At 42.8% G+C, this 12,472-nt stretch overlaps 1 protein-coding gene across 4 annotated transcripts in view; it reads right to left on the reverse strand.

Moving 5' to 3' along the window:
- LOC141726828 (nipped-B-like protein) overlaps positions 1–12,472 on the reverse strand; it is a 175,785-nt gene that overhangs the window by 121,769 nt on the left and 41,544 nt on the right. For all 4 annotated transcript variants that reach the window (XM_074531922.1, XM_074531924.1, XM_074531925.1 and 1 more), the window contains exon 8: positions 7,458–7,551. In XM_074531922.1, coding sequence (XP_074388023.1) covers positions 7,458–7,551 — 94 coding nt within the window. The remainder of the gene's footprint in view (positions 1–7,457; positions 7,552–12,472) is intronic.

Genomic DNA, 12,472 nt, shown 5'->3' on the forward strand with positions numbered 1-12,472 from the left:
CACCTTCCACTAGATCAGGTTACTCAGGGCCCCATCCAACAGTCCCAATTCTCTCAGCCTTTCCTCATAGCAGAGGTGCTCCTGCCCTCTAACCATCTTGGTGGCCTCCTCTGGACTTGCTCCAACAGGTCCATGTCCTTCCTATGCTGGGGACCCCAGAGCTGGAGGTAGCACTGCAGGTTGGGTCTCACCAGAGCAAAGTAGAGGGACAGAATCACCTCCCTCGACCTGCTGGCCACTCCTCTTTGGGTACAGCCCAGCACACAGGGGGTTTCTGGGTGCCAGCGCACATGGACAGGGCATGTCCAGCCTCTCACCAACCAGCATTCCCAAGTCTCTCTCCCCAGGGCTGCTCTTCACTCTCTACAACTTCCTGAAAGGTGGTTGTAGTCAGGTGGGGGTTGGTCTCTTTCTCCAGGCAGCAACTGACAGAACAAGAGGACAGAGTCTTAAGCTGCAGCAAGGGAAATATAGGTTGGATGCCAGGAAAAAGTTTTTTACTGGAAGTGATAAAGTACTGGAATTGTCTGCCCAGGGAGGGAGGTGGTGTAGTCACCATCCCTGGATGTGTTTTAAAAAAGACTGGATGTGGCACTCAGTGCCATGGTTTAGTTGAGGTGTTAGGGCATGGGTTGGACTCGATCTTAAAGGTGTCTTCCAACCTAGTGATTCTGTGATTCTTCATCTGTTCATCCCCCAGCCTGGTTTGATCCTGGGGATTGCCCTGACCCAGGTGCAGCACCAGCACTTGGTCTTGTTAAACCTCATGAGATTCCAATGGGCCACTTCTCGAGCTTGTCCAGATCACTCTGGATGGCCCTGTCCTTTAGGTGAGTCACCTGCACCACTCAGTTTGGTGTCATCTGCAAACCTGCCGAGGGTGCCCTTGATCCCTTTGTGTCATTAATGAAGATAACACTGGTCCCAATACAGTCCCTTGAGGGACACCACTGGTCACTGATGTCCATTGAGACTCAGAGCTGTTGACTACAACCCTCTGGATGTGACCATCCAACCAATTCCTTCTCCCCTGAAGAGTCCACCCATCAAATCCATCTGTCTCTAATTTAGAGAGAAAGATGTTGTGGGGCTCCATATCAAAGGCTTTACAGAAGTCCACAGAAAGGACATCTGTAGCCCTTCCCTTGTCCACTGATGGAGTCACTCCATCAGAGGAAGCCACTGGGTTGGTCAGGCAGGACTTGCCTTTGGTGAAGTTGTGCAGGCTGTCCCAAATCACCTCCCCATCCTCCATGTGCCTTAGCAGAGCTTCCCGGAGAGTCTGTTTCATGATCTTCCCAGGCACAGGGGTGAGGCTGACAGGGTGGTGGTTCCCAGGGTCCTCCTTTCTACCCTTTTTAAAGATGGGGACAATATTTTTTTTTTCCAGTCACCTGGGACTTCACCTGACTGTCATGCCTTTTCAAATATCATGGAGAGTGGCTTGGCAACTACATCAGTCAATTCCCTCAGGACTCTGGGATGCATCACATTGGGTCCCATAGACTTATCTACATTCAGGTTCCTCAGATGGTCATGAGCCCGATCTTAAAGTGGAAGGGACTTTTCTCCCCCAGTCCCCATCCTGCTGTCCATCCATTTGACAGGAGTGGGAAGAGAGGTTGGCATTGAAGACTGAGGCAAAAAATTGAAGAGTACCTCAGCCTTCTCCTTGTCTATTCTTAACAGTTTCCCAGCACTGTTTATCAGGGGGGTAACACCTTTTTTGACTGCTGACAGACCAGCAGAAGTCTTTCCTGTTATTCTTTGCATCTCTTGCCAGGTTCAGTTCCAGCTTTGCCTTGACCTTCTTGACCCCATCCCTACACAACTGGACTGCATCCCTATACTCTTCCCAGGATACCTATCCTTGTTTCTATTGCCTGTGCATTTCCTTCTTACCCTTTAGTTTGACCAGCAGGTCTCTACTCAGACATGCCCATCTCTTGCCTTCCTTGCCCAATTTCTTGCTCCTGGGGATCACTGGCTCTTGTGCTCTATGGAAGGTTTCCTTCAACATCTGCCAGCTCTATCCTGCTTCCTTGTCCGAGGGCAGTTTCCATGGGGTTCCTATTGACTGACTCCTAGAAGAGCTGGAAGTTTGCTTTCCTAAAGTTCATTGTCCCAACTTTACTCTTTCTCTCCATAATTCTACCAGGCACTCAAGTGAGCCAGACAGGCCTGTAGTTTCCAGGATCATCCATCTTTAAAATTGGGATATTTGCCAGCTTTCAGTGAGCTGAGGCCTCTCCAGATTCCCAAGATCATTGAAAAATCATTGAGAGAGGCCTTGTGGTGACATCAGCAGCTCTTTGAGGAGCCAAAGATGGAGGCAAAGAATGCATTAAACATCTCTGTCTCATCCATGTCCCTGTTTGTGAGGTGACCATCCTCATCCTGTAATGGGCCAATGTTATTTCTTCACTGCCTTTTGCTATTAATGTATTTAAAAACTGTTTATTGTCTCCCAAAGTTTTGGCAGCTCCAGCTCCAGCTGAGCTTTGGCCACACAAATTTTCTTCCTACAGTGGCGAGCAGCATCTCTCTATTCTTCCCATACCACCTGACCTTGCTTCCACTGGGCACACACCTTCCTTTATAACCTTATTTCCAATAGGAGATCACTGTTCAGCCATGCCTGGCCTTCTGCCTCACCTGCTTGACTTCCAACATTGGGCAATTTCCTTCTCCTGTGCCCTTAGGAGGTGATGCTTAAAAAATGACCAGCACTGATGGACCCCAGCATCTTCAGAAGTTTTTTCCCAGGGGACTTACTCACTAGTTCCCTCAGCAGCCTGAAGTCTGCTCTCCTCATGTCCAGAATTGAGGTTTTGCTGGCACTTTTCCTCCTGTCAAGAGATTTTAAACTCGATCTCTTCATGGTCACTGTGGCCATGATGGCTGCCAATCACCACTTTGCTCATGAGATCCTGTGTTGACCAGCAACAGATCAAGGAGGGCATCTTTCTGAGTCGGCTTCCTTAGGATCTGTTCCATGAAGTTGTCATCCATGTGTTTTAGCAATCTTTTAGACCTGTTTGTACCAGCTGTGTGATATTCCCAGTTAACAACTGGAAAGTTCAAATTCCCCATAAGGACAAGGGTGGTTGATTTAGAGGTGTTCCTCAAAGAATAATTCATCGGTGTCATGGTCCTGGTTAGAAGGTCTATAAAAGATTTTCACAATGACATCCTCATTATTGGTTTGCTCCTTGATTCTTACCCAGAGGATCTCAACCATGCCATGGCCAACTCCACACATTGCAGTCCCTCCATTACATAGTGCCATACCCCCCCAACACTACCTGCCCTTCCTATACCTCCTGAAGAGACTGTAATCATTCATCATGACACACCAGTCTTGAAGTAATTCAGAGCTGTACAATCACAGTCTCCAAGTCTCCAGAAGTCCTTGCTACTTCCATCTCAGAAGTACAGAAATGCAGTCTGTAAACATACCTTCAGTAATTGTCTCACATTTCTATGTCATATAAGAAAGATTAGATATAACATCCTTCTTGTGTTTTTTCCTCTGGACTGGTATCTAGTGCCATTCTTTTTGTCCTCCCAAGCAAACAATTAATTATTTTGCTAACTTTATTTATCAAAGTGTGCAATTTGTCAACCAAACTTTCAAGGACAAATGATAGTAGCAACAAAAAGCTCAGTGTAGATACTTGCTGTTTGTCACTGGAAAATTTATCAGCATAACCAATCGCTTTCACTCCAAATTATAGGCAAAAAAACCTCACAGTCAGAGATCACATATTCTAAATAGCACTCATTATCTATATCTCTTCAATGCATTTCTAAAATGCAAGATTAGAGGAAGTAAACATCTGGCAAGATTCTTGCAGCATCAAGAACTGGTTCTCTCAATCAGGGTTTATTAATTTCTTGAAGAAGTCAAAATTAGTAACCGTTTTTCAGTTGTGTGCTTTATCAATGAGAAAAGTAAAGCTAGCATACAGGTGAATCAAAAAGCTCCTCTTCCACTTTTTCAGCCTCTCAAATGCTGAAATGTTACAATCTGAACTGTACAATCAGTTGTTTTCAGAAATATTCATGAAAAGTATACCTTCAAAACAAGTTCCAAGACAACCAATTGAAACAGCAGCAACTTTAACCAGAAAAATAACTCAAATATTCTTCTGGCTGAGTGGTTACCAAACAAGTTATATTTCTTTAAGAAAAAGTCTATGCAGCAATGGGGGAAGATGTCAGAAAATTCTTTTAAATTTAGCACAATACTATATGATCCCTATATTAGTGGTTAATGCTTAGTTTTGTACCATACAGTGCTTAGTACAAATGCCAGAGATTACTGTGCCCTTGTGTTAACTCCCTACATCTGTGACTAATAAGTCTTATGCCAGCTAATGCTTCCTTGTTTACTTATATCAGTGATTAATATGTACTAGCAGATGTCTTAGTTTCAAGAACAGAGAGAGAGTACTGGAGTAAAGAATGATAAGGGAAATGTATTGTGACCTGACCACATATTTGAGATACTCTCAAGGAGGAAAGATTCATCAGATAATTCGGGAACATAAAAGGGAATTTAAAGGAATGGGATGTTCCCAAATGACCACCAAAGACCCTCAAAAGACCCCTACTCATATACAAATATGTTTGTGGAAATAACAAGCATGTATGCATGTATTCAGGAAATGTGATGAAAATGTAATAGACATATGATGAATATATATTGGTTTCAGGAATATAACCCGGTCTGTTAGGTTACTGGGCATGCATGCTTTGAGGAGAATTCCCCATGCATCCAGTGCTGCTGATTAAGCAATTTTTGCTTCCTAACATTAAAAAAAATTGTTTGGAACGTTTATTTCCCAGTTTTAGGTGACAATGGTAATCATATATTTGAGTGCAAGTAGCTTATGTCAGAACCGAGGACATTCCTCTGGCTGCCTTGGATGGCTCGAGCCCCTGGCAAGGAGCTCAGAGACCTTAGCACGAAGCCAAAGACAGCTGTGCTTTTGATTTTAACCCATGGAGAAAATGATCAACCTTATGTGAAGATTTACAAGCCACGAGAGTTTAAGTAGAATGATAGCTAGTTTGTCACAAGAGAGAAAAGTAGAATTTTGGGGTTTTTAGAATGGAAGTTCAGAAGCCAAGATGAAGGGATTTGGACGTGCCTTGTCCTTCCTCTTTCTTCTTCTTAGCCTCCATCTTCTGTGTGATGGTGGCACTTTTGGATTGGTTTAGAGTAGAGACGGACTGTCTAACATAGGTGATAGGTATTGTAAAATTATTGTAAATAAAGTATATGTAGTTCTTAGCATAAAAAACTAACACCACCTCTGGGACAGTCAGTGTGCCATGGACCAACCTGCTAGACAGACCTCAGCAGGTCAGAAAAAAAATGTTATAGATAAGAGAAAATAAACAACCTTGAAAACCACAGCCAAGGAATCCTGACTCCTTCTTCGATTGCGACACTGGGAAAAAGAGACATTCTAACACCTCGGGGTCATCTCGACCACAGAGACTCCGAGAGCTTAGATTCACAATGTTGTTAAACTGATAAGCTCAAACATCAATTTTGTGTACAGAGTTAAAGAAAAACAACCACATTTAGTCTCTGCCATTTACATAAGTCTCACAACAAGTCCTTTAGCACAAAACCTCCTAAAATACTCATGAAGGCATGCTATACAATTACTTCTCACTTGCATTTGAGCCACATTTCTTCTATCACTATTTACTACAGTATATGCCTGCAGAAGATGAACCACAGTGATCATTTAGCAGTAACAGAATCATAGAATAATTCAGTTAAGAAGGAACCTCAAGAGGCCTTTAGTTGATCCTTGTGATCAAAGCGGGGTGAGCAAGACCATGTGTCCTGGTTCTGACCAGGACAGGGTTAATTTTTGCAGTAGTTGTGAGGGGGCATGGCCAGGACCCAGAAGTTATTCTATACTACCTAACATCATTGCTGGGGGCAAGGGGAAAGGGAGTGTCTTCTGGGGAGAAGGGGCTCCTTCCAGCGAAGTAAGTGGGGCAGAGGAAGCCATCCAGCCATCCGCTATTGTAGGGGGGTTTCCATGTGAATAATTTCCTTTCTTGTACCCTTTGTCATTAGTATTGTTGCTCTCACTGTTACTTTTCTTATCTCATTGCTGTTTCCAGTAAATTGTTCTTATCTCAACCCATGATCTTTGCCCTCTGTATCTCCAATTTTCCTCTCTGGCCCACCACCCACCACAGCAGGAGGGGGAGGGGAAAATGGGAGACCAAAAGAAGGTCACATAGTTTGTGAGAGTCTTGGTGGGGGTACTGAATTGGGAAGTATCCCTCCTAAACCATGACACCATGTTATGCAGGGCTAATCCAGCCAGGTCTTGAAAACATCCAAGAATGAAAAATGCAGATTCTCTGGGCTTTTCTAATGCTCGACTGTCCTGATAGAAAAAAAGGTTTTCCTTATATCTAGTCAGAACCTCTCATTTCAATCTAAGTCCACTACTGTGTCTCATCCTTGCTCCACAACACTGTGGAAAGCCTGACTCAAGTCTTCATGATAATCTCATAGGTATGAGGAAACTGCTCTAAGGTCTGCCTGTTCATTGTGTGTCATCCCATCTGTGTGTCCCTGTCATCATCATCATCTACATTCACCCACAAAGACTTGTTATCCAGGCTGCACAACCCCAATACCCTCGCCTTCTCTGGAATCTCCCCCATCTCCTCTTCTCCCTCTCCACCTATTCTGACCACCTAGAAAGATTTAATTTTGTTTCAGGATTAAAGAGAAGAAAACAATATTGCTTCTTTTTACTATTGCTATGTAAATACATAAGCACTGAATACTTAAATTAACAAAAATATGCCCAAACCCCTACCTTACTAATCTCATCTATCTCAGTCATTGCTTCTTAGGAAGAATATTAAAAACAGCAGTATGCATTACATATTTTAGCATAAAGAATTATTTTCTCAGCTGACTGACAGTTTATCCTATTCCTTGTCCACAGCTAAGGTTTTCAGGCTTCATTTATGCTATATATATTGTGTTCATTGAACTACTTTTAATTTCATGTTCATAAAATTTGATGATGGCAATCAAGACAAGCATTACATGTTAAAACACTTTTGAGCTGGTTAAGAGTTCAATACTTGTAATGCTGCCTTGAAATAATTTCTTATGTAGAGCAACTGAAACTATTCCTTTAAAGAATTTAATCCTCATACTGGAAAGGATTTAAAATTATTCTGTCCTTCATGGATTTGAGTTTTGCTTTGAAGTATGATTAATCAATTTTTGAACCTTCAGAACGTTCTTCTGAATCAGGGCTCAAAATAATTTTGTATCGAAAAATTAATGACATACTCTTTAGCACTATTGGAATACAGAAGTTGGGAGAACTAACTTTAAACTCTGTGTTTTAAAACTGGGAAAAAAAATACATTCATATATATGACTGCTAGATTACCTTTAAGGGTTCCATCACTTCCAGATGGAGAGCAGACTGACTGTGGTGACCTCAAGGAAAAAGATGCAGCATTCCTTACTGAAGGATCTCCATCCTAAAGTGACCATGATAAAATAAAAAAAAAATCATGAACACTTCATAAAATAAAGACCAAAATTAGTACATATACTGGTAAAATGGACTGGATGAAAAAGCATACGAAAATATTAGAAAAATATTTCTTTATATAAAAAACTTTGTCATTTAGACTCCTATTAGACTACTATACAGGCAAAATTAAAAAAAAAATCAGCCTTAAGAATTTAGAACCAGAACATGCACACAAAAATAAATCCATGTATGTCTTCTAGCTAAATAAGCACTTTGGTTGACATTAAGATTTCATTTAGAAGTTTTTTGTTACATATAGTAAAGAGCTGAAAAACAGAAAGATGAACTCTCTACAATACCAACTGAAAGAAATTGAGTATAATAAGTAGATTTTTCTCTTTTTTAAACAAATTCAGCATTATTTAAATTAGCCTACCCTTAAAGTTTACTAGAATGCCATCTTACTTTTACAGTTAAGCAAACCAAAACTTTGTATTCATACCCTCCAACATAAACACATCAGGACTGAACAAAATCTGTAGCACATCCATTGTGGCAACTGAAATAGATGGATGTCAACTACACACTCCCTCTGACAATGGTAAATCAGCCAATTTCCACATGCATAGCAGTAGATCAGTCACTGCATGTTATGCCTTGTGAAGGCATAGTTCACACTGCTTAAGAATAAAGAAAATAGTTTGATATTTATGGACTGAAAGTGCTTACAAGGCAAAGAGTATAAATTCATAAGAAACCATACTTCATCAATTTCATCACACATAGGCATTTACAAAACAATTCTATTAGATTTTTTCCCCTCCCACAGCAAAATGAATCTAAACCTCATGATGTGCTATTAATTACACTTATTTTTCTAACTGCTTGCAAAAAGACTTGTTGCCTGGTGAGAAAGCCTCATGTGTAAAGAAATCTAATATTCTGATTCGATGCAATAAAAACAACTATACCTTAAACTTACATGCTTTTTATTGTAATTTAAAATGAATTAATTTGCTGATCTAACAGTTACTTGCTTATTTAATACACTGAAAGTAAGATTATTTTTTCAAACATTAATTATCACTGAATTATAATAAATCTCAAATCCACCAAAATACTGGAGGGAACAAAAGCTTAGTAACTTTCATAGATATTTTTTTTATTAGAACAGGAGAGGTCCTCTACCCATGGACATCCAAGGACAAAGGTAAAGACGTCTTTTATTAAATTAAGTGAACTAACTAGGTAGATGATCTTTCAGGTACACACATGCCATTCCTGAAAATTTGTCAGCTAGTGTACAAGCCCTCATTTACTCTTTCCTAGATAAGAACTTCATCAAATGGTGAAATGTAAGCACAAACTTCTATTCTGGGCATGTTCTCACATGCACTTATAGCCCAGAAAGCCAACTGCAGTCTGGGCTGCATCAAAAGCAGTGTAACCCAGCAGGTCAAGAGAAGTGATTCTGTCCCTCTGCTCTGGTGAGACCCCACCTGCAGTACTGCCTCCAGCTCTGGAGTCCCCAGCACAGGAAGGACATGGACCTGCTGAAGCAAGTCCAAAAGAGGCCACCAAGATGATTAGAGGGCAGGAGCACCTCTGCTACGAGGAAAGGCTGAGAGAATTAGGACTCTTCAGCCTGGAGAAGAGAAAGCTCCAGGGAGACCTTAGAGCAGCCTTCCAATAGCTGAAGGGAGCCTGCAACAAAGCCAGAGGAGGACTCTTTATCAGGGAGTGTAGCAATAGGACAAGGAACAAGGGCTTAAAGCTGAAAGAGGGTAGATCTAGATTAGATGTTAGGAAGGAGGTCTTCCCTGTGAGTGTGGTGAGGCCCTGGGACAAGTTGTCAAGAGAAGCTGTGTCTGCCAAATCCCTGGAAGTGTTCAAGGCCAGGCTGGATGGGGCTTGAAACATCTTGGTCTAGTGGAAGGTGTCCCTGTCTACAGTAGGGGGTTGGAACTAGATGGTGTTTAAGGTCCCTTCCAACCCAAACCATTCTTTGATTATCAGGTTTCTCAAATATGGTCCTTTACTTGAGTATTTGCACAGTGAGTCTTCAAGTATATGCTTGCTGATTTAGTAGAATCGAATATTACAAACCCACAATATCCTACAGACATTAATAACTTTTTAAGAACAAAATCCCAAAGCTAAGAAAAAAGAAAAACAAAGTTTTAGATTTTATGATTTAATAATCCTTGCTCATAACTATCTCTCAATGTTAATACTGTTTTTAAAAAAGACGCAGCATTATGATTAATGTGATTGTTCATATATAAATGCAAAACTTGAATTACTTCAACTTCTTCAAACTATTTTCTGCGGGACAGCTACTAAAATCAGTTTTTAAAGGTATACTTACTTTTTACTCACGGTCTTTTTCCCATTAAACTGAACAACAATGGCATGCTTTATGTTTTCACAGTCGGTCAGTTTTTAATGAGTTTCATAGAATTGTTAAGGTTGGAAAATATTTTTAAGATCATCAAGTCCAACCAATAACACAGCACCACCATTATGTTGATCATTAAACCATGTCCTCAAGTGCCACATCCACACATTTTTTTGAACACTTCCAAGGATGGTGACTCAACCAATACCCTGGGCAGTCTGTTCCAATGTTTGACAACCGTTTCCATATTGACATTTGCCCTAATATCCAATCTAAACCTCCCCTAGACCAACTTGAGGCCATTTCCTTTTGTCCTATCTCTTCTTCCCCAGAAGACCACAAATCCCACCTGGCTCCACCCTCCTTTCAGGTAGTTGTAGAGAGTGAGAAGGTTACCCCTGAGCATCCTGTTCTCCAGGCTAAACACCCCCAGCTCCCTCAGCCACCTCTTGTGCTCCAGACCCAGCTCCATTGCCCTTCTCTGGACTTGCTCCAGCACCACAATGTCTTTCTTGCAGTGAGGGGCCCAGAACTGGACACAGCATTTGAGGTGTGGCCTCACCAGTGCTGAGTACAGAGGGACAATCACTGCCCTGGTCCTGCTGCTCACACCATTTCTGATCCAAGCCAGGATGCCATTGGCCTTCTTGCCTACCTAGGCACACACTGGCTCATGTTCAGCTGCTGTTGCTCAGCACCCCCAGGTCCTTTTCCTGTGGGCAGCTTTCCAGCCACTATTTCCCAAGCCTGTAGTGTTTCAGGGGGTTGTGTGACTCAAATGCGGGACCTGGCACTTGGCCTTGTCGAACCTCATACAATTGGCCTTGTCCCATTGCTCCAGCCTGTCCAGATCCCTCTGCAGAGCCTTCCTGCCGTCCAGCAGATCAACACTCCACCCCAACTTGGTGCCCTCTGTAAACTTGCTGAGGTTGCACTTGATCCCCTTGTCCAGGTCATCAATGAAGATATTAAAAAGGGCTGGCCCCCATACTGAGCTTTGGGGAACTCCACTGGTGACTAGCTGGCAACTGGATGTAGCTCCATTCTCCACCACTCTCTGGGCCTGACCATCCTGACAGTTCCTAGCCCAGTGAAGAGAGCACCTGTCCAACCCATGGGCTGCCAGCTTTTCCAGGAAAATTCTATGGGAGACAGCATCAAAAACTTTACTGAAGTGCAGGTAGTCACACACACAGCCTTTCCCTCACACACTAGGTGGGTCATCTGGTCATAAAAGGAGATCAGGTTGGTCAAGCAGGACCTGCCTTTCCTAAACCCCTTCTGGCTGGGCCTGATCCCCTGGTTGTCCTTTGTCCTGCACATGCCACGTGATCACACTCAAAATGATCTATTCCATAACCTTCCCAGGTACTGAGGTCAGGCTGACAGGCCTGTAGCTCCCCGGATCCTCCTTCCGGCCCTTCTTGTTTATGGCTGTCACATTGGTACCTCCAGTCACCTGGGACCTCCTCAGTTGGCTAGGACTGCTGGTAAATGATGGACAGTGTCTTGGTGACCTCTTCTGCCAGCTCCCTTAGTACCCTTGGCTGGATCCTATCCAACCCCATAGACGTGAGGGGGTCTAAGTAGCATACCAAGCCTTTTCCTCATTATTTGTCACTGTTTACCTCCACATCAAATACAGGATGGAGATTCTCCTTGGCCCTCCTTTTGTTGCTGATGTATCTGTAGAACCACTTTTTGTTGTCTTTTACAGCCGTAGGCAGATGAAGTTCTAGCTGGGCTTTGGCTCTTCAAATTTTCTCCCTGCATGACCTCACAACATCCTTGTAGTCCTACTGAGCTGCCTGCCTCTTTTTCCAGAGGTGATGCACTCTCTTGTTCTCTCTGAGTTCTATTCAAAGCTCTCTGTTCAGCCAGGCCAGTCTTCCCTGCTGGCTTGTCTTTTGGCACATGGGGACAGCCTGCTCCCTTCAGATTTCTTTTTTAAAGCACATCCAGCTTTCCTGGAGCCCTTTGCCCTTCAGGACTGCCTCCCAAGTGACTCTCTCAACCAGGCTCCCAAACAGGCCAGTCTGCACTCTGCAAGTCCAAGGTGGCGGTTTTGCTGATCCCCCTGCTCACTTCTCTGAGAACAGAAAATTATCATTTCATTATCACTGTGCCCAAGATGGCCTCCAGTTATCACATCCCACACCAGCCCTTCTCTGTTCACAAACAGCAGGTCCAGTGGGGCACTACTCCTGATTGTCTCACTCACCAGCTGTGTCAGTTCTTCCACACACTCCAGGTACCTCCTGGACTGTTTCCTCTGCTGTGCTCTATTTCCAGAATAGATCTGGTAAGTTGAAGTCCCCCATGAGAACAAGGGCCAGTGATTGCGAGACTTCTCCCAGCTACCTATAGAACATTTTGTCTTTTTCATCTTGGCTGGGTGGTCTATAGGAGATTCCCATCAGGAGATTTGCTCTGCTGGCCTTCCCCTTAATTCTTACCCATAAACACTCAACCCTACCATTGCCATCATCGAGTTCTAGACAATCAGAACATTCTCTAACATATGATA

This window comes from Zonotrichia albicollis, chromosome W, assembly GCF_047830755.1.
Source record: "Zonotrichia albicollis isolate bZonAlb1 chromosome W, bZonAlb1.hap1, whole genome shotgun sequence".
Lineage (NCBI taxonomy): Eukaryota > Metazoa > Chordata > Aves > Passeriformes > Passerellidae > Zonotrichia > Zonotrichia albicollis.